Here is a 19067-nt window from a genome sequence, read left to right as displayed (position 1 = left end):
TGCGTTCTAAACACGAGTTCTTCGCAAAGAGAGAAGCAAAGAAATTCGGTTTCTCCAAGTCGCAGTGCGGGCGTTTTATATGATTTCACTGTGTAAAATGATTATTGTTTAATTTTTTATTAAAGATTTTTTGCAGTCAAATTTTGTTCCCGAATCTTAACCCTTACCACAACAGTATTTTTTATGAGTGATTTGAGAATATTAAAATAAATTTCTGTGAACTAATGTTTTATTCATCTGGGCAATGTATACGATACGACTATAATAAGATTCAGGTTGATATTCAAAACTTGTTTACAGCTTTATTATTGTACAAATTATATAGGGTGGCCGCAGTGGAGATGAAGTAAAGACGAGAAAATATGATGTATAACTATATTAAATTTCCACAAAAGTATTTCTTAAACTAAATAATTTTAAGAACGTCCGAAGTTAGGTACGTTAGGTCTAAAAGTGTCTTATAATTATAATTAAAATGATGCGCTTTGCATCGGTCACGTTGCAGTGCACGGGGCGCGCGTTCCGGGGTGCGCGAATGCCAGTGCGTTGACCTGACGTTTTAGGTATGTGTGTTATGTGCAAAACTGGATACATAACATACAGCTTCTGCGTACTTGGATGACAAAAATACATACTCGTAGTAGTGATTCGTTTTGCTCTTACAGGTTGTCTTGATCTATCATATTTGAAATAAATATTGTAAATGATAAATAATAGTTATTGTGAAAAATAAAATAAAATGTGTAGAACGCACCCCTATATATTTTTTTTGGTTATATTTTTCTGTATCTAATGGAGCAATAAACATGTTTGACGTAACTCCACTTATGCCATTCTTCCATGAGGGGTGCAAAATGCTTCTTTATAAAGAGCAACCCCTAAAAAAATGTTCGACCACCGTGAATGGGACACCCCGTTGGTAGTTGCAATTAATACCTGCAGTTTAAGACTGTGCAGCAAAGAGAGTATCATTAAGAGTCAGTGTTGAAGAAGGTGTACTTTTAAATACCTACGTATAAAAAATTGCCCAAATAATTATTTCTTCAAATTTTAAAATTGGCAACATCACATTGATATATTGAGCTAATAGCGTTCTGCACAAGGCCTAGGCTTATCTGTATACTGAATTAATTTGTCATCAGAGCCATAATCTGATATCTTCGACCTCACTGCGATAACACAAGGATAGTACCAGTATTGTACATATCCTTTTATTTTGTTAGACATTTGGACTGTTTATTTACTTAAAACGCCAATATTATACATTTAGTTTCCACATATTGATAGTGTTTTAGTAGTATATTAAAGGTAGTTGTTATCGACTAAAAAGTGTTAGGAGAAGATTTGTAAGTGTTTTCCTTACTCGCCCAAAATGGTGTTACTAATGCCAAGACTGAGTAAATGTTGTTGTTGTATTCCTTTGAGAATTGCTTCTTTGATCATCGGATATTTCTCTTTAGTAAGTAATATGTTATCTTTGTTAAAAGTTAGGCAATTAAGTAAGAAAATGTACTACTAATACCACTATCATGAGTTCGTATCCTTGGTATAATAAAGCCACAAGTGATCATATTATGCCAAAATGTCAACAAAAACAAAACGAACAAAAATAATATTGGTAACTTAGTGACAACGCCATCTTGTATAGAAGTGTGGTATAAGTCGGTTATGAAAACGGGTATGTGGCGGTATCTAGGATGATTGATAGTAATTTGTGATCAACATTAGTTTATCGTCATTTTACAATACGGCCGCCATACAAGCGTCTTTTTGGCGACAGATAAAAATTTGCTCTAATTTGACTGAAAATCCATCCATGTGATGTCTGGGGTCTCCGCCGCCATATAAGCGTACTGTTTGCAATATAATTGACTGTTGAAAAAACTTGCTTTGCTCTAGATGAAAATCGGCACGAAAAGATTTATAGGATTGTCTGATAATAATTTGCGGTCAAAATATATATTTCCAATTTTTAAATATGGCCACCATTAAAGAACTATTTTAATTTTTAAAGCAAAGCCAAAAGTAGCAAGGCCATAGGCCGACGTCTAGCTGAAGGCGAAGGACGAAGCATTCGCCCGCCTCCATACGTAGGTAGTATATGGAGGCTCTATTATTACGAGTACAAGATCTCACAATTGTTAAAAATGCAAACATACTTCTCAATGTAATGGAAATAAGATACTTATAGCGTTGTTACATCTTGACCGTCCCTCTCTTAGATTCCTTTTTCTTGGAAGCTATGTCAAACAGGTTAGAAGTATTTTAGAGGAAAATATACATATTAATAATGTCAGACAATCCCACGGATTTTCTGGTCTCAAACTATGGAATTTCCTGTACTATGAGTATCAGAATAACGATAACTCTGAGGGCAATATCTAGAACACCAGAACCAACTCAAAAATGTTTCTTTCATAAATTGGCCGAAATAGGGAATCAAACCTAGTACCTCCCCATCAAACGCCCATAGTACTAACCGCTGTGCCACCGAAGAGCATAAGGACACTCCGTAATCTGAACCCGACCAGGCGCCGCAGGCGGAGCCTGACTCCACCGTAGGTGGGGTATAGTGTATGTAGGGTATAGGCCGTGTAAATAAATTTTACACGGCCGCTTGCGACTTAACGCTGTTTAAACATGTACTTAAAGGTGTCATAGTTAACACATTCGCGCGAGTTATGCACTATACCTTACTAAACATTTGCAAGTGATATGGAAAAACGTGCTATTATGTTGTTTAATTTCTTTTATATCATCGAAGAACGTCCGAGAACACAGTTTGAATATTCACAATCTTAATGTGACGTCTTTGCTAACATAATCAAAATATAACTGCCTCACCTGCCTAAGTTTGGGTGTAATTTGTGGTTGTCTGTGTGTGTGTGTGTGTGAGAGAGTCCATGGCACCCGCGATACGTATTTTCCACGGGGCTATAAGTGTCTACGTATAACAGTAATAATTTATTAATACCTTGTTTTAACAACGTTTACCACAGGAACATTCAGGGGGGAGTTGGTATCTTAATAACCATATCTTCAAAATTACTTTATTAGTATAAAGACTAGATGACAAAACGACCACCTGTACAGAAAGATTATAACTTTTTTTTATAACATCAAGTGACGGAACGAACAAGTCGTGCGCCTGATGGTAAGATACACGCCTGTACATAACAGTGGCAGTGTCATACAGAGCTTTAAATCGCAAAGATCTGAGGGGCACTGCCACTGCGCCGGTCACCCTGAGACATAAGCTGTCAAGTCCCATGTGCCTGTAATTTCACCAGCACCCTTACCCTTCAAAAACGGAATACAGTAATGCTGACGTTACTGCTTGGCGGCAGAAATAGGTAAGGTGGCAGTACTTCCCTGGACAAACTCTTTCAGAAGTATATGTACACTAAAATGTAGTAAATATAATTACATATGCTGGCCCAAATAAGTAGCCTTCATTTTTTGTATGAAAAACGTTTTTTTCGAGATACTTAATGGTTGTGTAGAATACATTGAGCTATTTTGCAAAGCATTGAGCAAATCTGAATACGATATTTTTATTATAATGTTCCAATAAGCGTCTAGATTTGAATCCCTTCACATATTATGCACATTTTAATGTACACGTCCTTAAAAGGATATAGGTAGTTACCTACTTCACCAGCATGTGTAGAAATTCAACTTTTAACTAAAGAGTACGCCCTAAAACAAACGTATGCTAGTGTATCAGGTTTACAGCGATCCATCTTTATTATTCAGGTATTCTTTCCAGATTATATCAATATCCTTAATCAGCCTAGTGTGCGGGTCTCTTTATAAATTGGTGAAGTACGTAGGGGAACACAAAAACGACCCAGATTCAGGCTTCACGACCGAAGAAATCCAGTTTGCTGCCATTCGTCTTTACATTGCACATATATTGTTCATCCTTGTTTTCGTCTTCTCCTGTATTATTAATATGATGCTCATCTTTGGAGTTCATTGGGTATGTAATAATATCTTAGTACAGAGTACTAAAAAAACCGACCTCAAAAGTACGTGGAATTACATATAATTACCAAGTTTTATTGAAATCGGTTAGCGGAAAGTGTGCAAAAAATAATAAATTGGTTCACAAATACCGGAGTTATCGCGTAACACACATAAAAAAAACGTACAGTCGATTTGAGAACCTCCTCCTTTTTTGAAGTCGGTTAATAAGAGTTATTTACTGCTACGTAGATTTAAAACAAACTCTTCAAGAAGTAAACAGATAAGTAGTTAAGGAAAGTACTTCTTTACCACTGTTGTGCACACACATACATACATGTATATACGCACATGTTATGCTACGCTTTATTTTTGCATGTATTTTATGTGATATTACGTTCTCTGATATGTTAAGAGGGGGTGAGCCGAGTGATCTATAACATAGGTTTCCAATCTAGTACAGGCTCCAGCTTGCACTGAAGAACTTATTATTGTACGTAAAATTGTAACGACTCATAGACCTTTTTGGAGAAAATAAAGCATTTGTATTATTGTATTTTATGTAAGTACTAAAATAAGATATTACACCAACCCATTCTGCACTGCGCAGAGCAGCTGCTCTATGGCCACCGTCTATACATCAAAAAGAGGTACCAAACGTTTTTCAAACCGTAACGAGAATAAAGTTTGTGGCAGGGTTGTTGCGAATATCAGCATCTGCATCCGTGGATAACAGTATAAATTAAAATATCCGCATCCGCATTCATCGATGCTGATATTAATTGCGGATGCTCAAATAGTGACATGACCTAAAAGGCAAACTGGAATAATTTACAAACCTTTCAGAATCAGACTATACCTACGCTGAAAATGCAGCTTTTAAGATATAACTTTTATAAAATTCCAGAACGATTAAGCTAGGCAGATTGAATGTTTTTATGCAGATTGATTCTTTGAATGTCACAAAATCATTGAAATAATATTTTATTACAATACCAAAGAGAATAGAAAGCTTTTCCATGTAGATAGATTCAGTAAGAATGTACATTTCACGCGTTTTTTAGATATATAAAATCATCATCCGCTGATGTTAATATCAAAAAATCAGCTTCCGCATCTGCATCCGCTGATGTGTAAAAAGCCTGTATCAGCAACAACCCTGATTTGTGGCCTAATTAGATTGCGGTCTTAACAAGCCTGTACTGGGGCTCACTTTCAACTTCTAATAAATAAATTGTGAGGGATTAGCAGGTTCGACTCGACTGCTTATGTTTATAGGCAACAGGCCAAACATGCTAATTACAGTCTAATCTGAACCAACTGCTACTCTATAATCAATTTCTATGCAAGCTTGCTTCATCCTAGACCACATTGTCATTTACCATGAAGTAAGACTATGGTTATCTAATTGAAAAAAAGTCTTAGATTTCAGTAGGTGTGTCATTTAAAAAAATCCAAATTAAGTGTCGTGAAGCAGTTTGACATGTATCGTTAAGGATTCATCCGCATTACCAAGATATGGTTGACAGGGTCATGAGCGGGTAGAGGGTTGGTCACAAAAAAATGTAAGTAATTATGGGAAAACAGCTTTAGATTCTCAGATCACATAAGTACCAGCGTTTAAGATTGTATGCCTGAATAACAACATTAAGAAGATAGTACAAGTTTAAAAAAACGCTTGAAGAGTTTAGCATATGGAAAGCCAATTCGTGTATATTTCTAGCACTTTGGCTTCGTACAGCAACCGGTTCATATTTCAGGAAATACGTCGCCTGGTCGGGTATTACGTGACCACATCAATGGTTCTATTGGTATTGCAATTCATACTCATGGTGCTCATCTTCGTCTTCATGGGCCTGATTGCCGCCTTGCCGTTGCTTACCTGGGGCAGTAAGTTAAATTTTTATTTTTGCTTAATGTATAGTTATTCAATGTAACATGATGCATTTAAAATTCTTGGATCGATAGTGTTAGTAAAGGTGCCTATAGATTTGATCGATTTTTGACGAACGTTAGTGTCGCTCGATATGGTGTGTTTTGACGAACAGTAGTTGTCGTAACTTACATATTTCGATAATTTTCGAGATACTGGCACCTAAGTTTTATTCATGTTTTATTGTCACTTAAAAAATGTCAATTATGCTAACTTTGCTTAACAATAACTGAAACTAAAACGAACATTAATAACCGACTCAACAGTTACTAAGTAACTTAATTTCGCTAAAAATGTCGATTATGTTAGTTACGATAAGGAGGGTAGAATAGATGTTTTTATAACATCAAGTGACGGGACGAACAAGTCGTGCGCGTGATGGTAAGCTAAAGCTACACGCCTGTCCATAACAGTTACAGTGCTACTCAGAGCTTTAAATTGCAAAGATCTGAGGGGCACTACAACTGCGCCCGTCGCCCTGAGACATAAATTGACAAGTACCATGTGCCTGTAATTTCACCAGCACCCTTACCCTTCAAAACCGGAACACAGTAATGCTGATATTGCTGCTTGATGGCAGGAATAGGTAAGGTACTACCCTGGGCGAACTCTTTCACAAGGAGCTCTACTGCTACTAAACATGCTATACTACATACTACAACAAGTTTTCGTTAAATCAGCATAATGACTACTACGACAAAACTGTAGCATAGCAAGGACTCTATTCTCATAGATGTAATAAAACGAATAATAAACTTCTATTCTGAATGTTTCCAGTCATCCTGTTCTTCTTCATAATCGTGGTGCGCAGCGTGTACCTAGACATGGAGGACCGAGAGAAACCATTGGTCTGCATGATATATGATACGTCAACTCTTCGCTGTGGGCAGATGCAGCAACCCCTAATGTCATCATCATCGTCATCCCGTCCATACCCCTCATATATGAAATTTGATTATCACAGCGTCCAGTGACGCTAAGAAAAATAAACTTTTGTTTTATAAATTAGCATTTTTGATGATGTCACAAAACGTCTGACTACTCTACATATATCAACTTACAAATGTCTTAGATGATGGAAAAATATAAAACGTACATCCTATGAATATAGTCAATAAGCGTATATCGCGTATTATGAGTGAAAGTAAAAATTTATAATAATAACGCACATACTCAACATAGCCCCTCACTAGGAACACCCTGTGTCGCGGCTGCCATGTACACATAGACAACCACAAATTACACCCTGACTCACGAGAGAAATAAATGTAGGCCATACATATATTTCTCCCGGCACGGTAATCGAACCTGGGACCTCTGCGTGGCAGTCCGGCATGGCAACCGTTCGGCCACAGAGGCAGTTCAAAACTACCTATATTTCGGTGTCTTATCATGTCGATGGCATACACTATAACGGTTGCCATCGTGGTGAAAGGTTTGCCAATCGGCGTAAGGTACTCGCCGATTATTGCCGGAAATTATATACATATATATATATTATTACAGGAAAGGAATGTACTTACAGCCTTACATATACCGTTACCACTTTACAACTACCTTCAGAAGATTAAAAACTAATAATTCACTATAACTAAGCCCTTTGATGGGACGAAGATGTATGAGTCAATTTATCTCTACTTTTCATTGATACAGTTGCTATTTTATTGCCGTTAGTCGCCTATTTTCAAAGTAATTAAAAAAACAGTAATTAGCTATTAGATTTAGATTTATTTATTGTCTTGTAAACTTTACATTATTATACACAATATCTTGTATTACAAGAAACGTTACAAATAGTTAATAAATGTAACATTTCAAAAAAATACAAATATCCAGTACTAGTTTTGTACTATGAAATTTTAACATAGTTAATTTAGTTACGTGAAATAATGTAGGAACAAATTAAATAATATAATAGTAATTAAGTCAAAATAATGATTATATGCATTGACTTACATTATATGCGTTAAGTTTATGTAATTTATCCATATCTGTAAAATAATATTTATACCTAATAAGCTAATATATTATACACCCATATTACACGATCATGTCCCTATATTCTACAGTTTAATAATACGTATTAAGTAACAAAAAGTATTTCTGTCGACGATCAAATGTTTCATCATTAGGCTCGTTTTGTAAGTCGGGCCGATTACGATTATTTTCAGTGCTAACCGTCGCGGTACGACCCTCAGTCATCCTGTGGAGCGAGTATTATAACGGCTTTCATGCCTTTCGAAGCTGTGTAAGTTTTTTCGTACGAATGTGATTATTCCATATAAATACAATGAATACATGGTCATTATCCTGTGTCGCACAAATAAGTCCCTACAAGAAACTCTTCATGTTACACCGGCAAGTATCCGCATTGCTCGTTTTTGAATAATGAATACCCTGAAAATCCCCAGAATCAGTGGAGTCACCCCATAGAATGGTACCATACGACATTATGGAGAGGAAATATGCGAAATATGTTTGTCGTAGTATTGAATCTGTAACGACAGGTTTTAATTTTTTTAGTGCATAAACCGCACTACTTAATCTACTTTACATAGAATTTATATGATGCTTCCACGTTAAATTTTCATCCAGAATGAATACTAAGAACTTACTGTAGGCAGTTATGGGCATTGAACTGTCTAAGCATGTTGGCCTCGGGATTGATCTACCAGACAACAATATTAAACTAGATTTAGCAGCATTTAGTATGAAACCATTGGAAGTGGACCATTTCATCAGACTCGTATAGACAATTCCTATTTTTATATTGAGTTCGTCGTAAGTTCGGGCGCATACAATTACAGTGGTATCGTCAGCGAACAAAACCAACAAGCCATCAGTGATATGGGGCGGTAGGTCATTATTAAATGTTAGGAAAAGGGTATTTCTTAGTGGCAATCCTTGAGGAGGCATTCCTCAACCTCCGTAACCTCCACTACTCCGTAGTTTTTTCCACCTAATGTTACTTCCACTGTCTGAATTCTGCGTGATAACAATTATTTCATGACATCATATGTTTTGCTTCGCATACTATACTTTTCTCCAAGAGTACCTACATCGTAGCTGATTACATCAAACGCTTTTGAGAGGTTACACAGCACACCTTTTTTTTTTAAAAGCACCTACTTTGCTCTTACCATCCAACCCCGTAATTATTAAGTCCACCACTCTCTGTGCAGCTGCTGTGGTGGACCGCTACTTACGATAGGCATATTAGTTGTTTGGCACAAGATCATTGTCTTCTAAATGTGACATTAGGTGAGAGGAAATAATCAACTCAATTATCATATTACTGATATAGAACGCATAAGGCTCAATTTATATTGCGGCGGAATGCAGTGGAAGCGAATTTTTGTAACATAGCGTAATGAACTTTATGATCAATAGTGTAACGTACAAACTAGAAACGAGCCAATATCTTCCGCGGAATGCGCGAGCATGTTCATTATGCTATGCTACAAAAATTTGCTTCCACTCCGTTCTGTCGCAATATAAATTAGCCTAAGAGGCGAATATAATTTTCTTATCAAAGCTAAAACACCGACGATTTCATCGTGAAATTATGCGTTACCTATTAAGTACACGTATTTTCATATACATACCTAGTGTCACGGTGTTAGCGACATAATACCAAGATACTTATTTCTGTCAGAACGTTACTCGTAAATGGGCAATATATAATCTCAATACAAGAAAAAAACCGACCTCAAATAGTCGTGTAGTTACATCTATTTACCAAATTTTATTGAAAACGGTTACCGGATAGTGCGCGAAACCGGATTCATCGCCTAGTTTGCCACCCTTTGAGGTGGAATTTTTGAATTGAAATAGGACCACTACCAAGGTTTCTTTCCAAGAAAAAACAACTATCAAAATGAGTTCACAAATGCCGGGAGTTGTCGCGTAACAAATATGCACACAAAAAGAAACATACAGTCCAATTGAGAACCTCCTCCTTTTTTTAAATCGGCTAAATACTATACAACGTAGTCGCAGGTACTGATTTGAGTACGTTTAGTAACCCATTTGACGGTTATCGTCGGTTCGTCAGGCTGCTATCTGATTATAATTGTTGCACCGGAAGTAATTCACGCGAAAATAGTTAAGCCCCTTCTTGAGAATTCTGCATTTCAAAATGTGTGCCATTTACCTTTTTATCTAACAATTAAGTCGGTTGGCTAAAAAATTTCAACCATTATGAATTATGACTTTTATTATGCTCATTCGGTGGACAATTTTAATTTTTTTTCTCTCTCTGAAACTATACATATCTTGCACACCGGAGTTCCTACTATATACTGCACTTGTATAATTTATGCAAACTATAATAATCTAGAATAAGAAACGAACATCACAAAGTTGGGTTTCATAAAACTACTGTGGCAAGGAAGTGAAATAAATACTAACAAACACGTATTACTGGCGTGGGAATCATTTGTCTTGAATTGAAGTAAATAAGAATTAAAATACGTAATTAAAGTAAATTATTAAATATAAAAAATCAATCATAGTTCGGTCCAAAATTTCTTGCAGAAAATGTACACCAGTTATCCATTTCCGTTACACCCTCTTTTTGAAGGAGTAAAATGACAGTTCATTGCGCGAGTGTTGCCCGTTTGCAATCAGCTATGAGTCGATAAATATAATAATAATAATAATAATAATATATTTATTTGACATCACAAGAACGTGATGGCTAGGAGCACTATGCACGATTGCAGTTGGTCCCACACTAGGCAGAGTCTGTCCTGGGCGAACCTATTTCATTAAATTAAATTAATTTTGACAATGGTATATTGCGTTACACGTTGCATTGTGATTGTTTTAATATTAATAATAATTTAAAAGTGTTACAATGTATTCAATCCAAAATAAACAAGAGGGAAAAATAAACAGAAAAGAATTATAAAATGTTAAGATAAAGTAGGATATTCTATCGACTATCAACTGAATGCTGGTCACTCTTATGCAATATATCACCGAACTTATTTCATTTGAATTTCATCGGCCCATAATTCGTTTCACTGCTGGGTACAGGTTCATTTGAATTGTCAATTTTCGTAAGTTCATACATACATAAACTACCTTAGAAATACGTCTAATAAAATTAGAAAGAAGGGAATTCATATTTAAAGTTTTTCTTTTAATCAATATAGATAATCAAATTCGCCTGTCTTTATTAGAATATATATGAATAAAAATTTATTTCGATACTAGTAGGCCAACTGTCAAAATAAGAATAAAAAAGGCATTAACGCAATTAGTAATCATTTTTGGCAAAAATAGTCTTCCCTCACAATTTATCGATAAAACTGTGGACAATAACTAGGTGACTATTTAAAATTTTATGAAAACTGGCAACCCTTCAAATGCCATTTTACTTAAAAAAATAGACAGATTATAGCAATAGCACTTAGCATAGACTTGCATACACAGTTTGTGCTATATTTAGAATGCCAATAGCGGTCATTGACCCGAGTTTCATCCTGATACCACAATTCGCCAGTGTCCGATAACCGATTCCTATAAATCTGTCGCAATTTTGATATCACTGGAGTAACATAAATTGCCGTCGAATTATGACTACGGGATGAAAGTCGGGTCAATGACCGCTATTGACATGCTTAATGGCACAAACTATAGGAAAGAGTAAATGATCGTTGTTGACTTCGATCATTATGTTAAACAAACACCATGAAATCTTAATAATGATTAGTTGTAGTTTCTAATTTAAAAAGTTGTATCAAATTCTGGATTGTTAATGTAATTTAAACTTTACCCAGTTAGCATATCGTTGAAAGCTCAATACCTATTATTGCAAGTTACGACGTTTTCATTTTATTATTCAAATTTCATTCCATGTGCTGCCATCTAGCGGCTATAGCCGAAAGACTATAAGACACACACACGCACTCATAGCCCCGCACTAAGAAACCAAACGAATGACGCCTAATAAAGTTCTCCAAAAAAAAGTTAATAATTTTGCAGTGGTTTTTTTTTTCGTTTCTTATGACAAAAAATGTATTACGATAAACGAAAAATGAATTTATTAAAATCAAAATAAGGCCTTGTCGACTATATGAAAAACCACTATGGACAATACAGGCACGACTATCATTTTTACACTATATAGTAGCAAAATAATCGCATTTTTCCAAGATTTTGCGTGAGGTAATTGACACGACCATAATATATAAAACGAAAATGGTTGACTGAGTTCAAGTATGTGGAACTCTGCGTACTGTTGGCACACGTACCACTAAGCACTTCTACTGTATTTTATGGCTACACCAGTGTCTCTACCACGAGATTACTGTGCCAATTTCCGCTAACAACCGCGCAAATTACTTCACAACTTTATGTGGCAAATCATACAGCTCCCCTAGCGGTCACAAGTAGAAACAATATTTTGTAATCTCATGGTAGAAGCACTGATCGTTATCTATCACCGAACGAAGTTAAATAACGTCAACCGTTATCATATGCACGATATCACGTCGATAGTGACTTTTGGAAACGCCCAAAGCATGACTACATATTGTAAAATAATGTTCATTTTGTTATACGTTAGAATTAATTGCTTCTTTTAAACTTTTGGTTTGGTGATCAGCGTAAAGTTCACTTTCATCACTTTGATGCCTGGGTGTTTTTGATTCGTGCCGTAAAAGTAACTGTTATAAGTAATTGACAGGAACGAGACTGTTATCCAGTTTTGTTTATCATTTTCAATATTCGGCAAAATGGTGGTATTTTTGCCAAGATTGACAAAGTGCTGCTTTTGTATACCTTTGAGAACTGGAGCTTTAATCGTAGGATATTTCTCTTTAGTAAGTAACTAAGTGACATATTATTTATAAACGAAAACTTACTAAGCAATAATTAACAAGAATAAACAATAACATTGGCGTTGGTATATATCGTACTCAGCTAACTTTAGAACGAGCATAAAGTTAAGTCGATATCGATTGCAATAAATATATTTTTTTATGTAATTTTATGTAATAATTGATATCTTCCTCAACCTATCACAAACTCGAATTTTTTTCGAAATAATGTTTGTTCGAATTTTCATTACACCGAATACCGAATTATAACGAAACGGTTGTTCTTTCAGGATATGTTGGATGTTTTTCGCAAAGACATGACTATGTTCGGTTAGGTTAGGTTAAGACCTAACTTTTTTTTAACCCAACTCTTAAAGTCTTTCGATTTTAAGTTTAAAAGAAAAAACATTTTCCTCTCAAAATTACTTTCGAGGTTATGAAAATTCGAGCAAACGTTATTTTTGGAAAATGTCATTTCCGACTACTGATAGGTAGCCCCCACTCATTTATACGAGCACTTAAGATGATGCACTTAGGTACCTTTACTACATTAAGTTGATGTTCAAAAATGTTTCGAGCAGTTTGCTACCATATTGGGTACGGGGCGCCTAAATATATTTCTATTTTATTTTATGAGTGTACATAACAGTTTACATTCACTGCTACGTATATACATCTGAAATACTATCTAGAATGAAGACAATGTAGATACAAGAAGCATTGTTACGAAAAACGTAAACACGGTGTAAGAAAAATTAAATTACAAATAAAATCTAACAGATATTTGACTTCTCGTTTTAATTTAATTTCGTGTGAATTTCAATTAATTTCTATTGACTACCTGTGCAAGAAAATCAGCTGAAACTTTATTATAAGGGCAAGTTTAGGATGTGTCTCGTTACTTTAATCAACGTCTAGTACTATAGTCAAACCACTCTTATTAAACCGAGGAAATGTTACTTAGTAGTTTCCGTTCACTCTATCCAAACTTTATAAAATTACCTACATGATCAGAATGTATGTACCTATATTGAACCCCTGAATATAGGTACGTAGTACATGCCCACGCTAGTATTCTAAGTATCAATATTCTGTGTCTCTTATTGATTTATTTATCTTTCAGTTATTATCCTTGGCTATAATCAGTGTAATGAGCGTATCTCTCTATAGAGTTGTGAAATATGTAGGAGACCACAAAAACAATCCAACCCCAGGCTTCACGGCGGAGGAAATGCAGACCACTGCCGTCGGACTTTACGTTTCACATGCATACTTCATCATTGTTTTCCTATACTGCTGTGTTATCAGTCTGATGCTCATCGTTGGACTTCATAGGGTATGAAAAGCTTTACTTAATTATTATTAAGATCTAAAACTAACTCATAAAAGAAGCCCTTTGTAGATATTGAACTACCTAATAAGGTGGTTTATGACCCCTGCTTGAAGGAACCTACTGTAACTAATTACTGAAAAGCGCCAGAAAGCGCCAGAAAGCGTCTGTACAAATCTTTATATTCGTGTAATAGCCAGGGTTTCAATGGTGGCACCATTACATCCGGGTTTATGGCTTCATTTTTGGTCGAAAAACTATTGCAGCAAATTTTTGATATTTTTTTTGCTCTGACTGTTGTATTATATATTTTGTATTATAACTTGGTAAAAAATCAAAAATAAGATTTTAGTAAATGGAATTTGGAACAGCTCCGACTGTTGTGGCGGTCGAGCTGGGAGTGACCGTGGTACGAAAATAAAATGAGAAAGTGAAGGAAGATGGAACAATTCAAATTTAAAATTTAAATACATGTAAAATAAAAAAATGATAGGATACAAGCGGAGAGAGGCGATACAAAGAGGTGAGATGATGGTGTAAGGAGTTCACACCGTCACAACACCATCAGTTAATACAGTGCGTACAGGTACCTACTTCTTTATCGCAAAAAAAATAAAATAAAACCAAACATCATCAACTGATGAAAATAAAGTTTATATTGACTTTTTATTAGAAAATGACATGAAAAATAAGAGAATAATAACAAATTTAATAATAATAGATGTATACGTAATAAATATTGTGTACTATTATACCGGAACGTAAGATACTAAACTTAAAAATATTTGGACTTACTTTAGTTAGAGTTGAACGTAAGTCCACCAATTCGTAATACAACTGACTGCTATTTTCAGAATAATCTTCGCCTGGTCCGGTACTACGTAACAACAGCAATTGTGTCGCTCGTAATGGTGTTGGCTCTCGTGGTGCTGACTTTTGTGTATTTCGGACTGATCGCCACCTTGCCGTTGCTCAAGTGGAGTTGTAAGTTAAATTATCGTCTGCCTACGTTTTAGTCAACACTAAAAAAGATATCCTTTCAGCTACCGTGCAGCTTTAGGGTATGACTGTGATGAGTGCTTTTTACGCAAGCAAAAGAAGTAGGTATCTTTAAGGAGTGTCATGTTTAATTTCGACAAACACTATTTCGACTCGACAGTACTTCGACCTACACATTAACTCGGCGGAACACTCGGTAGTCCGACAGAAAACTGCTTCGACAACACAAACATTCGATAGGTCACTATTTTTCTTATTATTTTTTAATTTAATTATATAAATATTTGCTGTACTGAGAGACTACTTAGGGAGCATTTCATTCTTGAGCGGAAAATAATTAATAACTATTTAAGCACTATTTGTTGATTTCGTGTTCTGTCGGAATAGTGACCGGTTGAATAGATGTGTTGTCGAAGTAATTTTCTGTCAGTGTAATGACCTATATATAGAATGTTTGTGTTGTTGAAGCAGTGTTCTGTCGGAGTAGTGACCTGTCGAATATGTGTTTTGTCGAAGTAGTGTTCTGTCGAATTAATGTGTAGTCGAAGTAGCTACTGTCGAGTCAAAATACTGTTTGTCGAAATTAAGTATGCACTCATTTTTAACATTTGAATTATTGGCAATTTGGCATAGGCATATTGTAAGGAGTGTATAGGCCCCGAGACGTAGCGTGCGCGGTGTTCCTGCGCGCCCACCTTAGGGAAATGCCACACGGGCGTTGCGTCGGCGGCGTTACGTCAGTTGCGACGACGCGTCGTCGCAACTACGTTGATTTTAACGTAGTTCTGATTTATATGCAGTATAACGCAGTTGCGACGACGCAACGCCCGTGTGGCATCTCCCTTAGTGACGGATACGATGGAGTTTCTCCAGCTCCACCTTTACGAGAAGGGACTTTCTGTCGAGGGTCAGCGCCACCGAGACCACGGAAGTGTGCGAAAACGTACCCGTAGTCCCGATAGAAGGCGCAGAGATAGAACGGCGTGGGGTTTTAGTCAGTAGAAGTCCGACATGACATCTTTGTTGCCCCCGCAGCAGAGTGGCATCCATTTGGATTTCCTCACGGAAAAAAAGGTATATTGTAGGTATGCTTAGATATAGAAAGGTTAACTTTTTCATATTCATGAAAGACCCTCCGGCGATTATTCTGGTCTGAGTCCTATGGCTCATTAACTCCAAGGGTCAAGATATTTGTACTGCCCGACAGCCTCGAGATTTTTGCCATCCACTGATATAATCGGATCTAAATCAGGAGTTCGGGAAACTACCATAAATTTAGATTTTGAGATGTTCATTGTGAGACTTGTATCATCACTGCATCTGTTCACTTTATCCAAAATCTTTTGTAGCTTTCGTAGGCTCTGTAGAAATGATCGGAATTGTGTCATCATCATATGACATAGAATTCACCACGTTGGCCCAATGTACGCGGGGACTTTACATGTTACTAAACTACTAAAGGGATTTTGTAAAGAAGAATAAATAATATTAAAAACAAGCTATTTAGGCTTGCAAATAACTTTTACATTCCCCTCTCTTTGGTTCTGACTGAAAACAGTTACAAAACTTGCATACCCTGAGTCAGCGCCCTTTGACTGTTAAGGACAAAAGAGTTTTTTTATTTTATTTGTATTTAATTAGTATCTAAAGTGTTTGTCTATCTATCAGAACTAAGATATTAAGACTCTTTTCTGGATGTTTCTAGTAATCCTGTACTACTTCGTAATCGTGGTGCACAGCGCGTACCTAGAGATGGAGGATCGAGAAAAGCCAGTGGAATTACACGATATGTCACGTCCGCCGGGGCCTACTGAGCAACCACTTATATATGGTTAAAAAAATCACACCGTACAGCGGCGATTTCATTAGTAGAGAGAAAAAGAATTGACTCCAATTAGCCGTGAAGTCATGCACTACGTTTTTTTTAAGATTTACTAGGAATGTGTTACATATGTATAGGTGACTTTAAAAATAAATTATATGTATTGACATTTCCTCGCATTCGTCTTTTCTTAATTTTTTTAATCAACCACCAGCATCCTCGATTTCCAGGAAGCTGCTAAGATACTGAGCCTCGAAGATAAAAACAATTCGTCGAGGCTGTTGTATCGTGATGGTCGTCACTTTGGATATATTTTAAATGTGCGCCCCAAGTGCAACTCCTTTGGCGGAAAATTTTATACCTTTACAACCACTTTATACTAATAACGCAAAAGAATGGATCCTACAAGATAACCGTCGTCGAAAGGCCCCATATTAACAAACATGACAATCTCGACAAATTTCGTCGTGATTTGAAGTAACTAGAGAAGTTTGCCCTGTAGTGGGACACAATAGTGGCTATAATTAACGACTACTATATTGACTTTACATTGGTTGTTCTGAATGGACGATACAATTTCTGTTCTTTTCCATCATATTAGTTTTCAATGTTGTTAACGGGAAATAAAACAATCTCGATTTAGTTTAACCCGACGAAAACAAATGAATGTCTATGATTGTATCAAATTCGACATTTTCCAAAACTATTGAAGCAAATTCTTATCCCTCCAACGATATTTATGCACTATTGACGTCTTTGTACTCATTTATTATTGCTTATTATTTTTATTTATATTTATATTTATTATATTGATTATTATTAGCTTTAGTGGCCCGAAAATTTGTAATTTCTGTTCCGCCCGTGTGGCATAGGTTTACAATTTTAAAATTATAGTGGGCAACATCAGTATAATAGGAAAAAATGTACTAGATTTGATTACGAGAAGGCCTTCGACAGTGACGACTTTGGGCGGTGTTTCACGCTCTCCATCACTGCTACATCGATTCCCGCTACCTGGATATGGGCGTCAATGGATGCGACTACCACGGGACCGTGGTAAATGGCCCAAAATTCGGGAGCCTCCACCCAGTAGTGGGTGAAATCAGGCTGTGGATGATGTGATGTTGGTGGCGTCGCTTCAATCGGAGACTGCCGTATGTGTCAAATCCAAACGACTAACCTTAGACTCTCGACATATCTGAATTATACAATAATACTTATTGCCAATAAGGTAAAGTTTAATTTATATGGGAAATATGTACATATGTAAGAGATGTAAGTATGTAAGATGACATAGGAGTTTATTTTTAGTCATATTTCTATAGTGGTAATACACAGCACAGTCTTATTTTACGCCAATAGTCTTTGGTTCATTATTTACTGAAAGTAACGTTTATAGAATAAAAACAACAGAAAAAAAAAGTTCGTAGTTTAACTGAGATCAATCAAAAACCATTTTATCCAATGGACAAAATGACGTAATATATGGACAAAATGACATACTCGTTAAAACTATACAATTATTGACAAAGTTTCCAAATAAAACGCTTTGTTCTTCTTGGAACATCAGGGTAAGAAGCGTGAGCCCAATGCGAAGAATTTAAGCATCATCGTAACCAGTCTTTTCCGGGCATAGATCGAGAAAAAAGATCGTTGCAATATATGCAAGGACAGCACTCTTCGTTGACTCGAGGGTTGCAAGGAATATTTTCTTCTTCGCTGTCATCTTCAAACAACTTTGTAGTGACGTTTAGTCTCTTCTTTGCTGAGGGAGCTTTGGACTCATTTTTCAATTTAATTTGTCATGAATTTCCCTTATATTACGAGTAGCTGATATAACAAAAGACATCTTAAAAATACACCGGTCTTTGGTTGTCTTTGGTTTACGTTTCCCTTGTCCACTAATGAAATTTATTTTTGGGGCTGAAAAAAGTTCTAATATATTTTATTATAACGAAAATTATAATGAATAAATTAAGTTGAACACCTTTAACTAGCGCTCAAGGACAAAATGGCATACCTATGTCAGTGTGTCCGTTGTGTATATAATATGTCGTTTTGTCCTTTATAACGGTATTAAAAAACAAAATTAAAAAATTAACACACAATTTTTTTTAATTCTAATTTGAGGACAACAACCATTGACCTACCAACAAATGGACGTCGGGTCTAATACAAAAACCAACGGAA

General features: G+C 35.9%; 2 protein-coding genes across 3 annotated transcripts; both read left to right on the top strand.

The window, feature by feature from the left end:
- The first annotated feature begins 1193 nt into the window (after positions 1-1193).
- Positions 1194-6933, top strand: LOC113239684. Of its 2 annotated transcripts, none has more exons than XM_026476767.1 (4): positions 1194-1459; positions 3770-3982; positions 5727-5856; positions 6677-6933. In XM_026476767.1, exons 1-4 carry the CDS (start codon positions 1373-1375, stop codon positions 6871-6873), a joined length of 627 nt encoding a protein of 208 aa, XP_026332552.1. In that variant the 5' UTR covers positions 1194-1372; the 3' UTR covers positions 6874-6933. The 2 variants fall into 2 exon arrangements, with proteins under 2 accessions (XP_026332552.1, XP_026332553.1); XM_026476768.1 differs by having other exon boundaries at positions 1211-1459; positions 3757-3982.
- Positions 6934-12423: 5490 nt separating this feature from the next.
- LOC113239695 lies at positions 12424-17053 on the top strand. The gene is made up of 4 exons (XM_026476780.1): positions 12424-12729; positions 13850-14062; positions 14911-15040; positions 16761-17053. The coding sequence occupies exons 1-4, from the start codon at positions 12643-12645 to the stop codon at positions 16889-16891; spliced, it is 561 nt and encodes a 186-aa protein (XP_026332565.1). The 5' UTR covers positions 12424-12642; the 3' UTR covers positions 16892-17053.
- The last annotated feature ends 2014 nt before the right edge of the window (positions 17054-19067 follow it).

This window comes from Hyposmocoma kahamanoa, unplaced genomic scaffold, assembly GCF_003589595.1.
Source record: "Hyposmocoma kahamanoa isolate Upper Pololo Valley unplaced genomic scaffold, ASM358959v1 114, whole genome shotgun sequence".
NCBI classification, from domain to species: Eukaryota; Metazoa; Arthropoda; class Insecta; order Lepidoptera; family Cosmopterigidae; genus Hyposmocoma; species Hyposmocoma kahamanoa.
This window is presented reverse-complemented; position numbering and strand designations above follow the sequence as displayed.

What these genes read in the sequence shown, in the direction of transcription:
- LOC113239684 (XM_026476767.1), top strand. Translation starts at nt 1,373, where the DNA reads ATGGTGTTACTAATGCCAAGACTGAGTAAATGTTGTTGTTGTATTCCT. An exon ending in TCATCGGATATTTCTCTTTA is followed by an intron (nt 1,460 to 3,769) that starts GTAAGTAATATG and finishes TATTCTTTCCAG; the next exon opens with ATTATATCAATATCCTTAAT. An exon ending in GCCGTTGCTTACCTGGGGCA is followed by an intron (nt 5,857 to 6,676) that starts GTAAGTTAAATT and finishes GAATGTTTCCAG; the next exon opens with TCATCCTGTTCTTCTTCATA.
- LOC113239695 (XM_026476780.1), top strand. Translation starts at nt 12,643, where the DNA reads ATGGTGGTATTTTTGCCAAGATTGACAAAGTGCTGCTTTTGTATACCT. An exon ending in TCGTAGGATATTTCTCTTTA is followed by an intron (nt 12,730 to 13,849) that starts GTAAGTAACTAA and finishes TTTATCTTTCAG; the next exon opens with TTATTATCCTTGGCTATAAT. An exon ending in GCCGTTGCTCAAGTGGAGTT is followed by an intron (nt 15,041 to 16,760) that starts GTAAGTTAAATT and finishes GGATGTTTCTAG; the next exon opens with TAATCCTGTACTACTTCGTA.